Source organism: Diceros bicornis, chromosome 4 (assembly GCF_020826845.1).
Source record: "Diceros bicornis minor isolate mBicDic1 chromosome 4, mDicBic1.mat.cur, whole genome shotgun sequence".
Taxonomy (NCBI): domain Eukaryota; kingdom Metazoa; phylum Chordata; class Mammalia; order Perissodactyla; family Rhinocerotidae; genus Diceros; species Diceros bicornis.
The window spans coordinates 41,929,735-41,952,268 of NC_080743.1; the positions used below are offsets into that span (position 1 = coordinate 41,929,735).

Sequence of the window (22,534 nt, forward strand, 5' to 3'; positions counted from 1 at the left end):
AACTTAATAACCTCAAAGCTTCAGAGGCTTCTGTTGGTAGTTGGTGAATTAATTCTCCTGGTAACAACGTTCGGGTATACTTTTTCTGACGGGAGGACGGATTTTTATATGACACAGCCACCTGCAGCCCAGAATAACTCAGTCTAGCAGTTTTCAGAAAGCATTTGGATCACACATTCTATTTGGCTTAAATTTCTTCTCATTGTTATTATGCTACTACCTCTTTCTTCTAAACCACTCCAGCTGCTTCTCTGGTTTCTTATTTCAACAGGCTAAGAGAGCACTCTCTCCTGACAGTATTGTATCTTGTTCTTCACAACGACCAAACCATTAGGGAATAGCAGAGGAAGGAAGAAGTGGTACAGGGTTAGAAATAAGATTTCTCTCATATGATTTTAGTCCACTGAAGTGGCTGCTTGGAGCACTGTTTTGAAAAACACTCCTGAGGATGCCTCCCAGGCTCAATAGGAAAGAGTACAGGATCATTAGTCGTGTCTGCCCTGGGCCATGGGTTGCGAGAGTGGAAATACAGTTTTGCCATCCTAGAGGTAGTAGAAAGAGTTTTCAAGTAGGAGTCTAAAGACATGGCTTCTTATAAGGTGTGATGCCTTATCTTCCTTGATTCTATTTCCTCATTGGTAAGAGAAATAGGAATAATCACAATGTGAAAGCATTTATAACATGCTACACATATGTAAGCTGGTTTATACTTCCTTTTGGCCCATTATCTTTCATTAGATCTGCTGCCTGAGTTTCACCCTGATATCCAGTTCTGAGAACATGGCCCATTGCTTCTCTTCACACCTAAAAAACCTTTTTTATAAAAAAATAAATCAAATGAGCCTGATTATCTATAACTTAATTTTTTGACTATTATTATACATTAATATCTTTATTTTAGTTGCTGAGGAATCCACCATTTGGTGCCCTGCTTGACACCTAATGTGGGGCCTGCTCCAAGTATTTAGAAAAGAAAAAAAACGTACCTAGTGAGCTAGCACGGATGAAGTGTGGACCAGCGAAGCTTGGTCATCTGCCTGGCGTGTGACTACTGCCCGGGCGTCATGCTACTCAGTTCAGCAAAATAGGTCTTTTTTATTAAAGCTGAATGCAGTTAATTATATTTAAATTCAATCCCACTAAAATCATATGAAACTAGGGCATTATGAAGGATCTTGACAAGGATTCCGTGCCTTTGACTCATAAACTTTGAGTCATATACAATACGTATCTGCCAAGTGTGGACTTTTTGACTCACCGTTGTTCTCTATTAAAAATTCATGCCCCCCACATACATGGATTTCTAATCACGTGGCCCAGCACAGAAAGAACTTGAGTACCTCCTCAAATATTGCTCTTATCATATATTATGTAGAATAGGTTACTTATATTGTTTCTCCATGGTAATAAAGGCCATGTTTGTGTGATGGAGGAATAAGTGATGGGTGTGTGTTTGTTTTTATCCTTCAGGTGCCTGCTGCCCTTTGGGGGTGAAATTATATAGACTGGGCCCTAATGGCATCCGGATCTACTGGCAAGCCTCCAGGGGCTCTGCCAATTACAGCACCGACCTCTATGGTTCCAAAGGCATTTTCACATGTGTTTCAAGCACTGGCCTCAGTTTCTGCGATGTCACCGAGATACCCTGCGGGGATGTATATACCGTGATGGTCTCACCAGTTGCTGAGACAGGACTGAAGCTCACTTTTTGTCCAAAAAAAATATATTCAGGTAGAGCAAGTCACGACCCTTGATTGAAAACTAATCCTCAACACAATCTGTGAATTAGGACTCAGAGCAATCACACTTATTTACTGTGTAGGAAGGTCAAAGAGGGTGTGAAATTTCTACATCCTGCAGGCAGATTCTGGCTACCTGGGACCCCAAGCTTCTTTGGAATTGTGATGGTTTATTATTATTTGATTTGGAGACACTCCTCTCTTCCCTGTCCTTGTCTTCTCCTTCAGAAAAAGGACCAGATGCTTGCTGTTTAAATAGTAAAGCAGATTTAAAATGATCTTATGCTTTGAGATTTGGGGATAGATTTTTAACATAGTTTCAGAGATAATGATAGGTATCCTGGATTGTTGGAAATTAAGAGAGTTGAACCCTTATTTGCACAGATTTAGACTTATGACTGAGGAAGAATTGAAGGGTGAGAAAAAAACAAATTTATAAATCATAAGCTAGCTTTGGAAATATGAGTGGGCAGACACTCTGTGATCACAAAACACGACTGTCAGCAACTGCCATCTCACCAGAGCTGGCAGAAAAACATTAGCAATTCTCCTGCTCTGTATTCCAGGACCTTCTGCTACCTTGCCCAGGGCATAGTCATATATTTTTCATATATTTCTAAAATTTAAAAAAAGAAAAGAGACAGTGAAGCCTTAGACCTTTATAGGTAAACACAGGAAGAGGAAAAATATTAGCTCAGAAACCTTTACTTATAACCAGAATCTAAAATTTCCAATTACATGTAGGTGACAAGAAAATTCAAGATGGCTCCCAGTGATGGAACCAGGCCAGTTCTCCTTGAGGAAATGTTCTCGCTGTCTTTGGCTGTCCTTGGCTGTCAGGCTCTGATTCCTTGTTTTTTCATTATCTGGTCTATAGGACAAGCTGGCCCAAAGTGTAGTCCAATGGGAGGGGACAGGAATAGGTTCTTGGGGTGAGGATGAGCTCTTAGGAAGAAGAGCCTACAGCTCAGTAACAATACTTCATCATCTTTGCATAATGTTTTACAATTTATCAAGTGTTTTCACATTCAATATCCATTGAATGCTCAAAATAACTCAGTGAGGTAGGGTCACCAGATTTTATTATCTCCAATTTAAAAATGAGAAAACCAAGGCTCAGAGGATCCCAAATCTCAATCTACAACCCTTCTCTTCTTCTAATCTCTAAATCCATATTCAAACTTGATACCCCTACCTGGAGGTGCCCCAGGCATTTCAACCCTTGAGGGCCAAAAGGAACTCCTGATCTTCTGCAGTTTCTGATCTTCTTCTCATCACCCTTGTTTCAGGTACATGAGCTGAAACCTCTGAAGTCAGCTTCCCTCTTCCTCATCCTCCATATTTAAGTAGTCTCCAAGTCCTGTCCAGTTCACTTTATGAAGGTTTCTAAATCCAACTTCTTTTCTTCATTCCCTACAGCTACTGCTGTACTTTAGGCCCTCACCACCTCTCCCTTAGACTACTGCACCAGGCTTATCTTCTTGCCCTCACGCCTGCCTCCATACTATTACCAACATTGTCATTCCAGAACACTGATCTGATTGTGTTACTTTTATGCTTTGAAATCCTCAAAAGTGTTCCATTGCTCCATAGGATAAAATTCAATCCTCTGAGCATGGTATTCAAGGTCTGTCACAATCTGTCCCATCTGTCTTTGTACACCTGCACTGTCCAATAGAAATTTAATGCAAGCTATGTATGGAAAATTTATATTTTTCTAGTAGCCCCATTAAAAAGGTAAAAAGAAATAGATGAAACTAATTTAATAATATATTTTAGTTAACCTAATATATCCAAAATATTATAATTTCAATATGGAATCAATATAAAAATTTTGCATTATTTTTTTCCATACTAAGTCCTCAAATGCGGGTGTGCATTTAACGCTCACAGCACATCTCAGTTCAGACTAGCCACATTTGGAGTACTCAATAGCTACATGTGGCAAGTGGCTCCTGTATTGGACAGTATAATTCTAGGCTCATTCCTCAACATCCCTCCTGAGAGGACTCTATCTATTCTCTAGTCTAGTCACACAGATTCGTTCACACACGCCTGCCCTTGCTACACACATAGCCATGCCACATCATGCTTCTCAGCTAATGCAATACTCTTCTCTTTGCCTGGAATTCCTCCCCACCTCAACCAAAGGAACTCCACCAGCCCAGATTTCCCCTCTTCTGTGAAGTCTTCTCTAATTCCCATAGGCTGATTTAGTCTTCTCTCTCCCACCTTTATGATCCCATATCACCCTTATCTTTACCACGCCCTATTAATGTGAGTTGAATGTGTATTTCCCCTAATAAATGATAATCTCTCAAACTCTCAGTACTTAGTACATAACTGTTGCCCAAATATATTTTAAATTTAAAAAAAATGAATAAGAGTTTACGTGTTTGCCTTCGATCATACAGCCAGTAAGTAAATGATGGAAGTCTTTTGTTCTTTCTCCTGCTCTATACCCACAATTCAGCCATTAGAGAGTCATTCCTCTGATGGTTAACCACCAGAAGTTCTTGTTGTTTTGAACTCTAATACCCTTTGGTGGAGTACGGTTTCAAGCCTGCAGCCATTTCACTTTAGTAGGGATTGGGTGTCTAGACTCAGGTTACCTTTGCTCTTTCTCCCTGGTAAAAACCGTGCATTTGGGGGAATTTTTTTGTTTTCGTTTTTGGGTTTTTTTCAATATCAGTGATGCCTTATTCCGATAATTACGACAATACTGTAAATGATAATAATGACTGATATTTATTGAGTGCTATGTGCCAGGCACTATTCTAAGGGCTTTACATGTATTTACTCAAGTGATCCTTATAACAACCACATGAGGTTGGCATTCTTATTCTTACCACGTTACAGATAAATGGAAGCACAGAAAAGTGACTTGCCCAAGGTCATACTGCTAGTAGGTATCTCCTTCTCTTACCACCCAAGCTGGTTCTTATTCATCCTTCGGTTCACTTGGTTGTTATTCTTTCTTTCTTTCTTTCTTTTTTATTGAGATAACATTGGTTTATATCATTATGTAGGTTTCAGGTATGCAACATTATCACTCGATTTCATATACTCTTCAGCGTGCTAACCACCAAAAGTCTAGTTTCCATCTTTCACCACACAATTGACCCCCCTTACACATTTCACCCTACCCCTACCCCCTTTCCCCTCCGATAACCACCAATCTGTTGTCTGCTTCTACGAGTTTGTTTTTGTTTTGTTTCATTTGTTCATTTGCTTTGTTTTTTATATTCCACATGAGTGAAATCATATGGCATTTGTCTTTCTCCATCTGACTTATTTCACTTAGCATAATACCTTCAAAGTCCATCCATGTTGTTGCAAATGGCAATATTTCCTCTTTTCTATGGCTGAGGAATATTACTTCGTATATACATATATGTATACATGTACGTATACATACACACACACACACACACACACACACACACTGCATCTTTTTTATCCGTTCATCCATCAGTGGGCACTTAGATTGTTTCCAAGTCTTGGCTATTGTAAATAATGCTGCAGTGAACATAGGGGTGCATATACCTTTTCGAATTAGTGTTTTCATATTCTTTGGATATATACCCAGAGAGGGAATAGCTGGATCATATGATAGTTCTATTCTTAATTTTTTGAGGAATCTCCATACTGTTTTCCATAATGGCTGCACAAATTTACATTCTCACCAACAGTGCACAAATGTTCCCTTTCCTCCATATCCTCGCCGAGACTTTTTATTTCCTGTCTTTTTGATAATAGCCATTCTAAAGGCATGAGGTGATATCTCATTGTGGTTTTGATTTGCATTTCCCTAATAATTAGTGATGTTGAACATCTTTTCATGTGCCTGTTGGCCATCTGTATGTGTTCTTTGAAAAAATGTCTATTCAAATCCTCTGCCCACTTTTTAATCAGGTTGTTTGTTTTTTTTATTGTTGAGTTTTGTAAGTTCTTTATGTATTTTTTATTTTAACCCCTTATTGGATATATGATTTGCAAATATCTTCTTGCATGCGGTAGGTTTTCTTTTTATTTTGTTGATGGTTTCCTTTGCTGTGCAGAAGCTTTTCAGTTTGATGTAGTCCCATTTGTTTATTTTTGCTTTTGTTTCCCTTGCCTGAGGAGACATAGCCAAGAAGATATTGCTAAGACCAATGTCAAAGGGCACACTGACTATGTTTTCTTTTAGGAGTTTTATGGCTTCAGGTTTTATATTTAAGTCTTTAATCCATTGAGTTAATTTTTGTGTACGGTGTCAGATAGTGGTCCAGTTTCATTCTTTTGCATGCGGCTGTCCAGCTTCCCCAACACCATTTATTGAAGAGACTTTCCATTCTCCGTTGTATGTTCTTGGCTCCTTTGTTGTAAATTAGTTGTCTATTTGTTAAGTTATATCTTCACCATCTTAACTATATCAATAAACATATTTTAAATGCTTGTGTTTTTATTTATTACAGTAACCTGCTCTGGAAGTACACTTGGAATGGGTAAGTCATTTTTCTCACGGATGAGATAGAACGGAATTTTTGTTTTTGTTCTCTAGGGTAACTTAATGAACTCAGGATCAAAGCTGACTCTTCGATTAGTCAGAAAGGCAAATGCTTTCTTACTGTGATGTGAGGAGTTCTTGCTCCCCTCTTCCCATAAGTTTTTCTCCCCTCTTAGAATGCCTCCCCTCAGATTCCATCAGCTGAGATTCCTTTGGATTCTGAAGTCTTTTTAGTCTTCCAGAGTCCCACAGGAAAATGTAAATATGTTTCAGAGAGGCAGCCGCTTCATCACTCTCTTCAGAAGAGTCGTCCCAGCATTCCTGTACACTAAGTCTCCTTGAGAGCTTAAGGGTAATTGATGCCTGGCCTCTATCACCAGAAAGTCTGATTTAATTCATCTGGGGTAAGTCTGGGCATCAGGATTTTTTTGTGTGTGTGTGAGATCAGCCCTGTGCTAACATCTGCCAATCCTCCTCTTTTTTCTTTTCTTTTCTTTTTTTTTGCTGAGGAAGACTGGCCCTGGGCTAACATCCATGCCCATCTTCCTCCACTTTATATGGGACACAGCCACAGCATGGCTTGACAAGCAGTGTGTCTGTGCGCGCCGGGGATCCAAACCGGCTTTCGCCGGGCCACCGCAGCAGAGCGCGCGCACTTAACCGCTTGCGCCCCAGGGCCGGCCTGGGCATCAGGACTTTTAAAAGCCCCTTAGGTGATTCTAAAGTGTAGTCAAGGCTGAAGACTGCTGCTTTAGAGCAGTCCTTCTCAAACTTTATCCTGTATACAAATCCTCTGGGGCCTTGTTAAACCAGATTCTGATTTGGTAGGTGTGGGGAGGGTCTGACACTTATAACAAGGTCTTGGTGATGCTGGTGACATTGATGCTGCTGGTCTGACCACACTTTTTTAGTTGCCAGGTGTTAGAGGGGATCTGTTGACAGCCTGCAGAGAGCTAAGATGTCTGCTTCCGGTTTGCATGGGTGGATATGCCAGTGGAGGAAAAGGGGTGCTGAAAGGGGAATCGGAGTAGAGGTAACCCCCACTGCCTCATCAGGTGTGCTCAGGGCTGATCCTGTCTAGGCTATTCTGAGTGCCCCATTCTGGAGGCTACTCTTGGACCAGGCTGTGGAGATGACCACACAGAGCTGTGTGTGCCAACCCAGTAGGCAGCGTGTGCTACTTCAGGAGGATTCCTTGCAACACTCTTCTAGGGGCCTTGCTTGGTTTGGGGCCTTGGGAAAACCCCCAGGGAATATTATCAACCTCAAACTACAGACAGGACATGCACGCACACACACACACACATGCACACCCAGTCAGACATGGCTGACTTCAGAGGGTATCAGTGAAAATGAAGCCTTCCTACCACTGGACAGCCTCCCAGTCTGGGCCAGCTCCCCATCTAAATTTCTTTCCCCTGGCAGGGATTGGGTCTAGTATCTGTCTCCACCGCCTGTTCTCTATTTCCTCTTCCAGCCCATTGCTTCTCTGAGCACAGCAGGACACATGCTTTCCAATTCTTGCTCCACCTGTGGGTCTGAAATAAGCACAATCCCTATTAATTTTTAAAGGGTTTCTGTTTCCAGTGACAACAGGGATACAGACATGGCTTATTAAAAACAAACTGTGAGGAAACTTCTAAATTATAAAGAATTATTTTAAAAAACTTCTGGAGTACTAATGACCATAAGCCCTGGTCTTCAGTGAAATGTATGCAGACCTAGGTTTGCATTCTTGGAAACTGTTCCCAGTATTATGGTGTTTTTTAATCAGTGTTCCCTGAACCATAGAGGGTAGTAGAAGAGTCTTGGAGGCCCCTAGGAGGAGAGGAATGGTGTATTTTATACTGGCCTTCCCTAAGATGTTGTTAAAGAAAGAGTTGCAATCCTTTAAAAAAAAGTACTTGAAAACCATCACTCTTAGACCTCGCTACTCGTTGGCATCACCAGAAAGCTTATTCAGAAGGTACAATCTCAGGCCCACCTTGATTGACTAAATCCCCAGGTGATTCATATGCATATTCAAATTTGAGCAACACTGCTTAGGTGGTAGTTCTCAAACTTTGGGGTGTATCAGAATCTCCCGGAAAGCTAATAACATCGAGGCCCAGGCCTGTTGAAGTGGGAGAGGGCCTGGGCCTCTGTTTTTCTATCAGGTTCCTGGTGTATCTGATGCTTTCAAAGTTTGAGAAGCACTGCTCTAGGTCACCACCCTCCCCTTCCTCTGTCCCTCTGGGCTCCCCTGATCATTGCTTCTCCCTTCCTTAGCAAGGTTTAGTCTTCATCCTGAAAATTTGGCCCTCTCTTTAAGTAGATCTTTGTAGAAATCCTGCAGGACCCTCAAAAATAAGAGTAAGCCGGGCTGGCCCTGTGGCTTAGCTGTTAAGTGCAGCGCACTCCGCTGCTGGCGGCCCGGGTTCGGATCCCGGGCGCGCACTGACACACCGCTTCTCTGGCCATGCTGAGGCCGCGTCCCACATACAGCAACTAGAAGGATGTGCAACTATGACGTACAACTATCTACTGGGGCTTTGGGGGGAAAATAAATAAATAAAATTATAAAAAAAAAAAAATAAGAGTAAGCCAGGTCATTTGAGGGCCTCTACATCATATGGAATTCATTACATCTAGGGAGAAATTCTAAAGTGGTGTCTCCAATTTCAGCCTCCCTGTACACAGGACTAGTCAAATTATGACTAGTGGCTGAAATGAGGCCTCCAGATAAGCCAAGGGAAGCCTTGGAAATCTTGTTGGTCTAAGATTTTTGGTCTTCGTTGACTCTTGAATTATCCTAAAGCTTGTCAACGGCATGAGTGAATTTTTTGTGTGTGTGTGAGGAAGATCAGCCCTGAGCTAACATCTGATGCCAATCCTCCTCTTTTTTCTGAGGAAGATTGGCCCTGAGCTAACATCTGTGCCCATCTTCCTCTACTTTATATGGGACGCCGCCACAGCATGGCTTGACAAGCGGTGCCTTGGTGCGTGCCCGGGATCCTAATGGGTGAGCCCCGGGCCACCGCAGCAGAGCGCACGCACTTAACCTCTTGCACCACAAGGCCAGCCCCCTATGAATGAATTTTTAAGAGACAGATCTGGGTGCAAATCATACCACTATCACTTACTCTTAGGCAAGTTGCTTCAATTCTCTCTAAACTTCGGTTTCCTCAACTGAAAATTGGAATAATAACCTCATAAGATGTTATGAGGATTAAATGAGATGTAAATTATTGGACACAATGACAGGCCATAGTAAGCACTTAATAAATGGTAGTTATTATTAATTCAGGATCAGCTTAAGCTCATATCACACTCTATTATATTATGTGCCCGTTATTAACATTTTAATGTGCTATTTCTAAGATATTTGCATTTTAATCCCAGTTCTCATAATACCCTAACTCATTGGTTCTCAACATGTGGTCCCAGGGCCTACTGCATGAGCAATATCTGGGAACTTCTTAGAAATGCAATTTCTGGGGCTCCACCATAGACTGATGAATCAGAAATTCTGGGGTTGGGGCCCAACAATCTTTGTTTTTTTGTGAGGAAGATCAGCACTGAGCTAACATCCATGCCAATCCTCCTCTCTTTGCTGAGGAAGACTGGCCCTGGGCTAACATCTGTGCCTATCTTCCTCGACTTTATATGGGATGCCGCCACAGCACCGCTTGAGAAGCAGTGCATGGGTGCGCGCCCGGGACCTGAACCCGGGCCCCCAGCAGGGAGTGCGTGCACTTAACCGCTACGTGACGGTGCAGGCCCTCAGCAATCTTTGTTTTAACAACCCCTCCCAGTGATTCTGATACACGCTAAAGTTAGAGAATGATGGCTCTAATTTAAGGAAGCTACTTTGGTGCTGGAAGTTTGATGCAAATTGCAAGGGAGAGGGAAAACAATCTATTTGAGGTGAGGGGGGCTTTAATAGGAGGTAGCCTAGAGAGGTTGGTGCCTGACCTCATTCCGTGGAGGCATACATGGTCTTCAGCATCCAGCCTGCTTCAGTGTTACCTGCACATTCCGAGGAAGTTTCCTCTCCACAACTCCCTCAGCAGTTGAACAGGTTTATGTTCTCCCTGCACCACTCCCTGAATCAACAAAATTTTGGAGCTCTCTGACAACACATGGAGTTGGCCTGAGGATGGAGAGGAAAGTTCTTTGTCCTGAGTTAGTAGTCTGAGCTCAAAGAAACTCTGGGAGGGAGGATTCATTTCATGAAGCAGGAGAGACATCACCCTGGTTAGTTAGAACCTGGTCAGTTTCTTCTTGCCCTTTGAACAGTTCAGATTATCTTAATTTCCTGCTTACTTGCTGTGAAGTGCTGTAAAAATAGCATTCCAAATTAAAACAGTAATCTAAATCTCAGAGACATTGGAAGGATTTTTAATTTAAGAAAATGTCTGCATATTTAATATATCTTGTGGCTTCTCCCCTTTCTTGTCCTTTTCAGTGATTTACAGAGGAAAGAGAAACGCAGAATGATATCGTGTGCCACAGATAAAAACAGACTTGACCTAGTGAGTAATTTAAATTGAAATGGTGTGATTTAAAGGCAAAGTTTTTTGTTATTGTTTTTAAAAATTCTTCCCATATCTTTTGCAGAGTTGTCTCAATTGTTAGCGAGTGATAGAAAAAGATCTACTAGAATACAAAATGCCTCTAGGATAGGACAAGCTCTTTGGGCCTTTAGAAGAAAACTCTGACTCCGCTTTCTGTGAGCAAGGTCAGGTGTGTCCTCACCTGCACAGGAGTTCAAGATCTGCTGCTGAGAGGACTCAGTAGAGAAATGGATCTAGACAGTCCTCTGGAAGGCTGCCAGAGTGAGCCAGCACACTGGGAGAGTCCTGGAAACATGAAAGGAATCTGCTTAGCAGAAATTCTTTCTGAGAATTCACATCCAGACATACATCAGACTTCAACATATCCACTTCATAATTGTTTCATCAACCCCAGCGCTTGGCATACAGCCCTCTAGCCATTCAAGGGCTGGAAACGTTTACTCCCAGAGAAGTCAAAATCAAGCCACCATGCAGAGACACTGCTCGTTCCACGACAAACCACCACCAGGACTTCTGAGAGAGTTGGATAGCAGCAACTTCCAGGGCAGCCTGTAGTAACAAACACCCTCATCTCAAGTTAGGAGGAAGCTGAGCTGCTTGCAGGGTTTGCCGAGTCAAAGCATCACGTGATGTGACCTCTGTGTGAGCATCTGGGAAAGCAGAGCTGCTGGCTTGCTGCTAGAAGGATTGCAGTCACGCTTTTGAGTGAGCAAAGACTTCGGATAGAGGGACAGCCGGGGCAGAGCCTCAAACTAACATACGTGCATCTTTTGGGGAGAAGACCATCCATCTTGTTGGCTGTATCCCCCACTCTACTGTAACTGTTTTTTTCGTCTTTGGAGAGGAAAGTCAATTATATATAACATAAATCTGTTGTACCTAGAAAAGTTTTTGTGCCTCAAATACCAGTAACCTTATTAAAAATTATCACGAGTAGGACTTGTGTAACACACACACAACTAAAGTGTTTATTCCCCAAAAGCATAGCTATGGAGCCAAGAATATCCGTAGTTAGGAACAGCCATAAAATTCTGCCCAGAGGGAACTGGAGCAAGGAGTTAGGCTTGAGGTAAGCTGGGTGGGAGGGCAAACTTCCCTTTCTATGTCTCCTTTCCCTTTCTGTGTAAGATTGATGAGAGATATATAATGTTTCACTGACAAAAGATGCTCTCCGGAGCATCTGCACTTGAAAAGGAGACAAGCCAAATACATAGATCTGGAAAAATGGAATTTGCTGCATCAGAGAGCACACGCAGAGTAGGGCTGAGTTTAGTTTGCTTTTGTTCCTAAACACCAGTGAACGAACAGGGGCTGGGCTAGGTGCATCCACATCACTTGGGGAACTCATTACTTAACAGAGATTCCCAGGTACCAACCCTGAAGATTCTAACTCGGTAGGTGAGGGACAAAGACCGGGAATCCATATTTTTAACAAACTCACCAAGTGATTCTGATATACGGCCAGGTTTGGGAAGCTTAAAAGGGTTGCCTTGGGGCCGGCCCCGTGGCTTAGCGGTTAAGTGCCCGCGCTCCGCTACTGGCGGCCCGGGTTTGGATCCTGGGCGCGCACTGACGCACCGCTTCTCTGGCCATGCTGAGGCCACGCCCCACATACAGCAACTAGAAGGATGTGCAACTATGACATACAACTATCTACTGGGGCTTTGGGGAGAAAAAGGGAAAAAAAGGAGGAGGATTGGCAATAGATGTTAGCTCAGGGCCAGTCTTCCTCAGCAAAAAGAGGAGGATTAGCATGGATTTAGCTCAGGGCTGATCTTCCTCACCAAAAAAAAAAATAAAATAAAAGAGTTGCCTTGGTGAGCTCTTCCTTGAAGCAAAATTTCAGTGATGGGAGGCTGAGAAGTATTAAAAGATAAACTAAGGCATATTAAAAATTGTAAGAGTTTATTTGAGCAGAAATTGATTTGCATTCAGCAGCACCAAACAGGAAGTGGTTGTGAGTTCTCTTGGGGGAAAGACTTTTGTGGAGAGGCAGAAGCAAAACAAGGGTATTATTTGATTGGCTATAGCTTAAGCGGTTGCCTTTTTGGGGAAAGCCTAGTTGGCTGTTTGTGATTCGCTGTCCTTAGATTTTGATTTCTTAACCTTGAGGCATTTACAGGTTTAGGTTTTGGTTTGCTTACGTAGGCTGCTAAGGCATTAGAACCACCCTAGTCTATTGGCCTCCTTGTTTAATTAATTTAACAAAAGATAGAGGGTTGTGGCACATGAGGAAAGATTGGTGAGAAGCTCTGGAGGGTTTAGAGTAGGTGTCTGCCCTATGAGGGCAACCATGAACTGGGTCAGCATTCTGGGCTGTGTTTCCAGACCCCATGTGAGACTGTGTGCCGAGCCCAGTTGCCCACAGGGTGTGCCCTCTGAATAGGGTTGTGTCCGTGGCTGACTGGAATGGCCAAAGACCCAAGGGCAAAGGCCAAATGGAAGGCCAGGATCCCTGGTCCTAGAACAGTAGGGAGCTGAGACCATTATACACATATCCTATAAATACCAGGACACAGAAAATGAAATGGCCATGTACTTAGTGAGGCATCTAAGGCTGGGCTGCTTTGGTCAGAATTCCACAGAAGATGATGCGGTCCATACTTGGTGAACGGGAAACCAAAACATGGATGTAGCACATACTACGTGCTTCTAAGTGCTTTCCACATACTTATTTCCTTCTCATAGCAACACTATGAGCTAGGGTTATTCCTTTATACAGATTATTATACTATTCCTTTATACAGATAAGGAAAATGAGACCCAGAAAGGTCAAGTAACTCATCCACAGTCATAAAAGTAACCAGTTGAAACACAAATTCTCAGGGGCCAAGTAAATATGTAGCATTGATTAGTCCTGTTAATCTATGATATTTTTATAGAAAATATTTCTCTGGATGATCATGATTAAGTCACCAATTATTAGTGAAGAAGACCTGGGAATAGGATGGGGAGTGAATGATCTGCCCTAACTCCAGAGCTTGGTTATTTTGGCTGTTTAACTGCTCTGTGAATTATGCAAAGCAGAGTTTTCATTTCTGACCCATTGTTGGTGGATTTTACCTTCCATTCTGCCATTTCATGTTCAGGAATTAAAATTCCTTGTTCATTTTATTGAGGCAAACAAACTAGAGGAAACTAGAGAGAGAACTCAGGGAGGTTATGTGAAACCAGGGGAGTGAGAGAGGGGAGGCAACACGGAACAACGGAAAGGGCAATGGTCTTGGAGCCATCTTGAGGTCTCATGTGATTTATTTAACTTCCCTGAATCTCAGTTTTCACATCTGTAAAATAGCAAAAAAGGTTATCATCTTGTTGGGTTGTTGTGAGGTTTGAGATATTATATTCAACACATAAACGCAATGAAACTGAGGTGTCTGAAGTCACATTGCTAGTAAGAAGCAGGGCAATGATTTGGAGGATGTGGACCTGTGTCTATGTGCAGCTAAAGCCCACACTTGCTCCACTATGCCACACTGCCACCTTGGAATCTGGCCTTCAGAGGCATGAGCCATAGCTGTAGCCCATGTGACCCAAGTCAACCTTCCAAGCCAGAAGGGCTTTTCTGTGTCGCTCCCCAGTACCTGGGCATTCTCCTCAAGGGTAGTAGATGGAGACACTTCACCCACCTCACTCTGCTGTCTTAGTTTGACCCTCTAGGGCAAGGAGCTCCATTTTAGAAGGGTGAGTCTGCATTGTCATTGTTTTTATTATGACTTGGAGCTCCACCCTGCTATACTAAGCAAAATCTGATTTAAAATTGCAAAGGGTGAGGGAAATAATGTGTGCATTTGTTTAAAATTCTGAGCATCTGAGCTCATTTAAGTAGATTTAAAAGGGGCCAGGCTCCAGCTTCCATTCCCATATAAGCCTTGACTAGAAAAACCATTCACACCTTAGGTTGTGCGTGAACCCATTCTATGGCCCTTTTTATTCTTCATTCTCCTTTTCTCTCCTAAAGTGCAAAAACTGCAAGTTATCTCACAGACTGCTCTATTGCTTCCTATGTAGCTCAAGCCTGATCCTGGTTCCCACTCCACCTCTAGCTCTGCATCCTTGGCAAGTTACTTAACTTCACTAAGCTTCAGTTTCCTTGTCTGTAAGAGTTGCTTTGAGGATCAATGAGATAATCCACTTCGCATGGTGCCTGGCATATAGTAAGCACTCAGTAAATGTTAGCCATTATTATTACTAGCAATAAGTAACCATTTCCACTTTCCCTATGTGACCAACTTGAATTAAGACCATTGGTTCTTTGCAAATCTCTGTGGGAAAGTCTACTTTCTAGTGTATATGATGGTATGTCACAGTTGGAGCTCTCAGCAACTTAAACTGATTTAATTCAAAACTGATTATTTTGATTTCAAGTCTCAAAAGAACCATCTCAGGAAATAGATCTCTACCTAAATTTTCTAAGTCTGAGCTCAAATCACCTTCCTTGTGAATCAGCTTTCAACAATAACTCCCTTCTTTTAAATCCTAAAGCACTGATAGTCCCTCCCATACAATTTTGCCATGAATTTATGTTTGTTGAATAATTATTGTTTTGTTGGTTCATTTACGTATATTGTCATCATTAAGCATTCACTTTTTCAACCAACTTTTCAGTACCTTCAGCCCGCCACGAATTGAGCTAATTAGATTTTAAACTGGTCAGAAGCGGGTCTCTCATTTCTTTGAGTTTCCTGAAAGTCCTGCAGAGTTCTCGGCACACTGGAGGGTACCTCACAGTTTTACACAATTATTATGTCCCCGAAAAATAAATAAAATAAACTCTTTGGGGGGTAAATTTTCCATTTGGTAGTTGGGCTGGCTACAGAAGGAAGTCTATTATGAACGCTTTGCAAAGAATCCTTTTGTAAAGCGAAGGATCCCTCCCTTCTTCATGCATCACATGCATGAATTCGAAATTTCTTAGATCGTGTTTACAAGCCGTCGCCACGGTTCGCTTTCTGACCCCACAGGACGTCGAAGTTCGGTTGACACAACTTCCCGCTAGGGGGCGCCCGACTACCCGGGGCGATTCCACCCGCACTGCGCAGCCTCCGTCCTGGAGTGGGCGGGAATTCTCGTGCAGACGCGCGTGACGTCACCGGAGGGCACGGCGTGTGGGTGGGGGCGGGCCCGCCCCCCCCCCCCCCCCCCGGAGTTTCCATCTCACAGCTAAAAAGTAGGTTACGAGCAGGGGGCGGCGGCTGCAACTCTGCAGTATCGGGAAGATGGCGCCGCCGGTGACCGATCGGGGGCTGAAGAGCGTCGTGTGGCAGAGTGAGTGCGGTGGGGCAGGGGCTGAGAGAGGGAGGGCCAGCAGGCCGCCGCGCCGGGCCTTGCTTTCCCGCCCAGCCTGACAGTCTCTTGGGGAGCCGCCGCGGGCACTTGTTGCTCTGGGGTCCGCGCCCCTGTTAGGACTTCCTCCTGCTTTCCTTCCCAGCCCTATTTCTTGCCGGCACCAGGGACGTGGGCTTCTTGCTCGCGTCGGGCACCCCTCGCCTCGGCCGGGCTCAGGCCCCGAAGCCCGGCCCTGGGCTGGCGGCCCTCCGCCCTGCTTTTTCTCCCGCGGCCCCTGCGCGTCTCCCCGGCCGTGCTCCCCACGCTCCTCGGCTCCCGCCCGGCCCACCTGTCGCAGATGTCTCTCCACTCGAGACGGTGTGGGCAGTTTCTGTCCCGCCCCTCCTCTCCTCCCCACACTTGCGTTTCCGAAGACTGCTTATTCGGCTTGTTCGTGTTAGTACCAAGGAGGGTTTTACAACCGTACTTCTCAGTGTCTGTCCTTAAAAAATAAAACTGTTGAGCAGACCCTTCTTACTCTACTCCTAGAGGAGCCCACTGTCTAATGAGTTCTTGAGAAGGGACCATTGGCGTGGTTAACTCTCCTGTTGTTGCAGCTCTGCATAGCCGGGGCCAAGCTGCACCTTCCCCTCTCCCTTTGCACTCTCCGGGCCACTCCCTGCTGCTGGGACTGTGCTGCTGCTTGATTCCTGATGGTCTGCCATTCTGCCATATCATCTACGACTTTAATAAAAGTCCCCCCAAACCTAAGTCTGCTGGGTTAGAGAAGAAATGAAACCCGTAAACAGGAAGAACCATCATTGTTTGGCATTACTGAGTTCAGAGTAATTATGGTCTAGTAGTGGAAAGAGAGTAACATCTAATTAGTATTTCTGACTCCAGCTTGTTGCACTGAGAACGGAGATGACCCAGTTAACAAAATTCTGGGAGTTGCAGAGCTCCTTGTGTAAAAACGCTGGATCAGTAACTGGCATAGTGCTTAACATGCCAGGCACTAAAAACAAGTGTATAAATGGGAAAAAATAAAAAAATTATGAGAACATCTTTTTAAAAATTGGATAATTTTAAGGTTGGCGTTTTGTTTTTCAAGATTTACATGGGTGACTTAAGATTTGGTAATATTTTAAAATCACAATGACATTTAAATACGTTTATATGAAAATGGGTAACGATTGTGCTGTATAAATAATACCCAAGATATATATGCTCCTTAACATCAGTATTTTGTCAGCAAAAAGGTTAATGGTAGTACTTTTAGTTTTGATAGTGTGGAAACTTAGGTAAGAGGGAGAGTTTACAGATAACAAAATTTCTGTCTTGTGCTGTTAACTTGAGGTCACACCAGGATATCCAGATGGAGTGTATGGTAAAGAAGACAGGAGACTGAATGGAAGGAAAGAAATATAAGGGTTAAAAAATAGTTCTTTGAATCTTTATGTAAGTAGAAGCATAACCAAAGACAAGATGATTTTCTCATTCAACATTTATTGAGGTGAGAGAGAGAGGAGGGAGCTTCTGAGTTCTGTTAGCAAAAGATGACAGTCTGAAAGAAATGGTGAAGGAATCCCCTAAGTGGTAGGAGAATCATACATCTGACTGGGAAAAGGTTTTGCTAGGTTGAAGATAGTACAGTTAGGTGAGGGTAGAAAGCTAAATAACCTCCAATTTACCCTCAAAGTAGGGAAAAGGGAACTAATATTTCTTGAACATTGACTCTGCCAGGCACTATTCTTTGCATATATTAAAACTTCCTGAGAATTATTATCTCTATTTCACAGATGTTAAAACTGGGATAGCTATTATAGCTGCATTATTCATATAGCCAAAAAGTCAAAACAACCCAAATGTCCATGGATTCATGAATGGATAAACAAAATGTGGTATGTCCATACAATGGAATATTATTTGGCAATAAAGAGAAATGAAGTACTGATACATGCTGCAACATTGATGAACTTTGAAAAAATTATGCCAAATGAAAGAAGCCAGTCACAAAGAACCATGTGTTGTCAGCTTTTATCCCTTCCCCTGCTCATATCTGACTTACTACCTACCTATAACAGTGTGACTCCATTTGTATTAAATGTCCAGAATAGGCAAATCTACAGAGATAAATTAGTGGCTGCCTACATCTAGGGGGAATGGGGAGCTTCATGGATGACAGCTAAGGGGAACGGTTTCCTCTTGGAGTAATGAAAATGTTCTAAAATTGATTATGATGATGGATGCACAACTCTGAGTGCACTGAAAGCCATTTGATTGTACACTTCGGGTGAATTATATGGTATGCAAATTTTATCTCAATAAAACTACTTTTTAAAAACTCAGTGCAGCTATTAAATATAGACTTAGTATTCACACCCAGTTCTTTTTGGCTGCAGAGTTAATGTGTGACTTGTTTGAGACTTCCTGTAATATTTAAACCTTAGTTCAGAGCCTTATCTTATGCTCGGTAAGTTGCACTAGCCTCCTAACTGAGCCTCCAAGCCCTTGTTTTTCCTCACTCTAGTCTGTCCAGCCAATAGCTGCCAGAATAATTTTCCTGTAACAGTACTGTACTATGGGCTTACTCATCTCCTGCTTGAAGACCTGCAGAAAGAGACCCCTGCAGTTGCCTAAAGATTTTCAAACACTTAGTCTACTTCTGAAGACTGATAACCTGGCCCCAGCCTACCTTGTTATCTGCTTTTTCCTCATATAATCTTGATATTCAGCTAGTCTGTATTGTTTACTCTTCTTGAAATCATCTACCTCCGCGTCTCGATGCCAGTTCCTCTGTCTAGAATGCTTCCCTTACCCCTACTCTTTACTCTTCCAAATTTTGGCCAGCCTTCAGGTCTGTGCTCAAATGAGGCTACTGCCTCCAGAGTGGCTTCTGATTTTACCCCAGCCTCTTATATTTCTGTAGCATTTAATTTATCTTTCTCAAATGGCACTTCTCACTACTGCCTAATGTGAGCCTCTTGAGAAGCTTCTTGAAGGTAGGTCCACTATTGTGTCTTCTAGAGCTTTACATTCCTAACAGGCCCTAGCAGAATGCAGTGGATAACAATGCTTAAAAGTAAACAGTATATCAGTTTTATAATTTTTCCCCATATTTTGCTACCTAAAGTCCCCTATTTATTCAATAAATATTATAGAATTCCTGTGGAAATACAGCAGTGAAGGCAGACAAGTTCCCAGCCCTCTCGAAACTTGTATTCAGGTGGGGAATAACAGAAAATAAATATGTAAACAAAGAATAGACATGATTAATTCAGTTTGTGATACATATATGGGCGGGGTTACTCTAGGCGGATCAGGAAAGGTTTCTTGAGTAGGTGACATTTGAGCTGAAATCTAAAACATGGGAAGGAATCAGCCTTTAGGGACTACCTTAAAACTGTTTTCTAAAAAAACTTTAATATTTTGAGTGCAAAAGACTACATTTATTTACCAAATTCCCATACTTAAAATCAGTGAAAGTTGCTTTCTTTTTTTTTTTTTTAAAGATTTTATTTACTTATTTTTTTCCCCCCAAAGCCCCAGTAGATAGTTGTATGTCACAGCTGCATATCCTTCTAGTTGCTGTATGTGGGACGCGGCCTCAGCATAGCCGGAGAAGTGGTGTGTCGGTGCGCGGCCGGGATCCGAACCCGGGCCGCCAGCAGCGGAGCGCGAGCACTTAACCGCTAAGCCACGGGGCCGGCCCTCAGTGAAAGTTTCTAGTGTTTGATATTGCTCATTTGCCACTTTCTGCTACAGGGAGGTGGTAGCGAAAATATTACTGATAAAAGGTTTTAAATAAAAATTTGATGAAGTGTATTTAAAAAATAATCATGGAAAAACAACAGTAATTAAATCAACTACAAAGCAAGTTCAAACCACCTATGATTTTTCTTTTCCTTATTCATGATATTATTCAATACAGTCTGTTTTCTTTTTTGTCTATAAACAGTAGTCTAATGTCTATAATTCATATCATATATTTTAGAGGAAACAGAGAAAATAAAGCTAGGAAAATTACAAATGCTTTTATTTTGTTTTGTTTTTTTTATGAGGAGGACTAGCCCTGAGCTAACATCCTATGCCAAGCCTCCCCTTTTTTCTTGAGGAGGATTGACCCTGAGCTAATGTCTGTCACCAGTCCTCTTTTTGCTGAGGAAGATTGGCCCTGGGCTAACATCCGTGCCCATCTTCCTCTACTTTATATGGGATGCCGCCACAGCATGGCTTGACAAGCGGTGTGTTGGTGCGCACCTGGGATCTGAGCCTGTGAACCCTGGGCCACCGCAGCGGAGCACGCACACTTAACCGCTGCACCACTGGGCCGGCCTCACAAATGCTTTTAAATAAAAGTAATCAGAATGTATTTATTTGAGCCAATTCTTTACATATTAAATTATAAGCTTTTCCCTTTTTTCACATTTTCCTTCTAGTCCTTATATAGATCCAGATATATTTTTAATTATTTGTCATGCTGTGACTTCCTTTTTTTAAATGCCTAGCATTGACATAACATTCTCCATGCTCCTTCATAATCTTAGTAATTAACATTTTAATCATTTTTAAATACGTTGATGTGGCAAAAGATTTTGATAGCAGAAAAGATTATAAAACAAAGTTTATCTTCCTCCCAACCCAGACCCCCAGCTTCCCTCTCCAGAGACATCTACTCTTAGGTTTTTTATAAATTTTTCTAGAAGTTTTCTATGCAAATATAAGTATATATAAAATCTATTTTTGTTTTAATCAATTATCGTTGCTTTGTGTCATTTTTCGTTCTCTTCAAGTTTATTTTGTTGAGCAAAATTTTCTTCTTTTAATTTTTGGATGTTTTCACAGTTATGTATTCACTTAAATCCATATTTATTAGTATCTGCCCTGGGCTACACACTGTCCTAGGTGCATATTCCTTGACCTCCTGGAATTCACAGTTCAGTGGGAGAAGACAAGTACGCAAGTCGTAAGTGCTGTATTAGCAGTATGAAAAAGCTCCATAGGAGAAGGGAAAGGAATTATTTCCTCTTTGGAACTGGATCAGGGGAGACTCCGAAGAGGAGGTAACGTTGAAAGGTAGTAGGATTTTGCCAGACAGAGGGAAATCTGAGCCAAGGCCCGAAGGTGACAAAGTACATGATGTCTTATGGAAAAGGAAACAATTCCTTTTGAGTACAGAGTATTTGTTGCAAGGAATAAGAGGATAAAGACTAAATGGTAGGTTGGAGCTAAATGGTATAGACATTCTCTAGGCCGTGGGGAGCCATTAAAGATGGAAGATGTTTGTGGTTACCAGAGGGGAAGGGGGGAGGGAGGAGGGCAAAAGGGGTAATTAGGCACATGTGTGTGGTGATGGATTGTAATTAGTATTGGGGTAGTGAACAGGAGAACATGATGTAATCCATGCAGAAATAGAAGTATGATGTACACCTGAAGTTTATACAATGTTATAAACCAATGTTACTGCAATAAACAAAAAATTTAAAAAACAAAAAAAAATAAATAAAGATAAAATTCTTCTATCAAAAAAAAAAAAAAGGATGGAAGATGTTTTCCCCGTCCTTCTCAAATAGCTGTCACCAGTGTTTTGGGGATGCTATTAAAACAATGCTGAACGGAAGTCATTTTCTTTTTCCTATTTTGAAGGCAACGGCTCTTAAGATTTCATTAAGTATAATGGTAGTGTAAAGCGCGCTAATGCTAAGTGTACAGCTGGATGAATTTTTGTCCATGTAACTACCACCTAGATCAAGAGGTGGAATGTTTCCAGGCACCCCATAACCCTTCCCAGTCCACATCCCACTCTCTTTCCCCGAGTAACTACTATTCTGATTTATATTGCCATCAAATAATTTTATAATGGTGGCTTTTTACCTTTATGCCTTTATGTTTAAGAGAGAAATCTTCCAGACCCTTTATTGTAAACTATTTTCTTTAAGAATAAAGACAGAATTTACTAAATGTCTACCTAGAAATGATTACTTTAATATTTGCCTTTGTATATATTTAGTTTGTTTTATAGCAGTCCTCAGTTTTCATATGTTCTACTTTCATACAATTTTTAAACAATGTACCGTGAAAGTCCTGAGTGGTCTTCCCCGTGCACAGTTCAGTCTGTTTTTATTTAACTGACCGACAATGAGTATTGCTTTTGCCTCTGTCCTAGGCCCATGGGATTACCTTTATAAAGATTCTTACTTGTTCACTAAATAACTTGGGCCACAGGTAGGCAGAATCTGTTGGAATCATAATTAGGAATTTAATAACATGTTTTAGTTTTCTGAGAATGTAAATTGCTTTATGGCCCACAAGTGTGTTTTTTGACTTTTGTCTATTCGATTTTCAAACACATTGTCATTAGGCATTAGTTATAAAAGCCTAGTTTATTATGTCTCCTCATTGGACTAATAGTTGGAAGACTTGGTTTCCAGTCCAGATTATACTTCACTTTCCTAACCTAAATAATGAGGAGTTTGGACTAC

The 22,534-nt window shown here is 42.0% G+C and overlaps 2 protein-coding genes across 2 annotated transcripts in view; both read left to right on the forward strand.

Annotated features, from left to right (window-relative positions):
* FNDC7 (fibronectin type III domain containing 7) overlaps positions 1–10,707 on the forward strand; it is a 29,497-nt gene extending 18,790 nt beyond the window's left edge. Inside the window, exons 10-12 of the mRNA XM_058537175.1 lie at positions 1,471–1,731; positions 6,197–6,226; positions 10,676–10,707. Of these exons, the coding sequence (XP_058393158.1) occupies positions 1,471–1,731; positions 6,197–6,226; positions 10,676–10,707 (323 nt within the window). The remainder of the gene's footprint in view (positions 1–1,470; positions 1,732–6,196; positions 6,227–10,675) is intronic.
* Positions 10,708–15,928: 5,221 nt separating this feature from the next.
* STXBP3 (syntaxin binding protein 3) overlaps positions 15,929–22,534 on the forward strand; it is a 56,943-nt gene continuing 50,337 nt past the window's right edge. Inside the window, exon 1 of the mRNA XM_058538670.1 lies at positions 15,929–16,052. Coding sequence (XP_058394653.1) covers positions 16,004–16,052 — 49 coding nt within the window. The 5' untranslated portion in view covers positions 15,929–16,003. The remainder of the gene's footprint in view (positions 16,053–22,534) is intronic.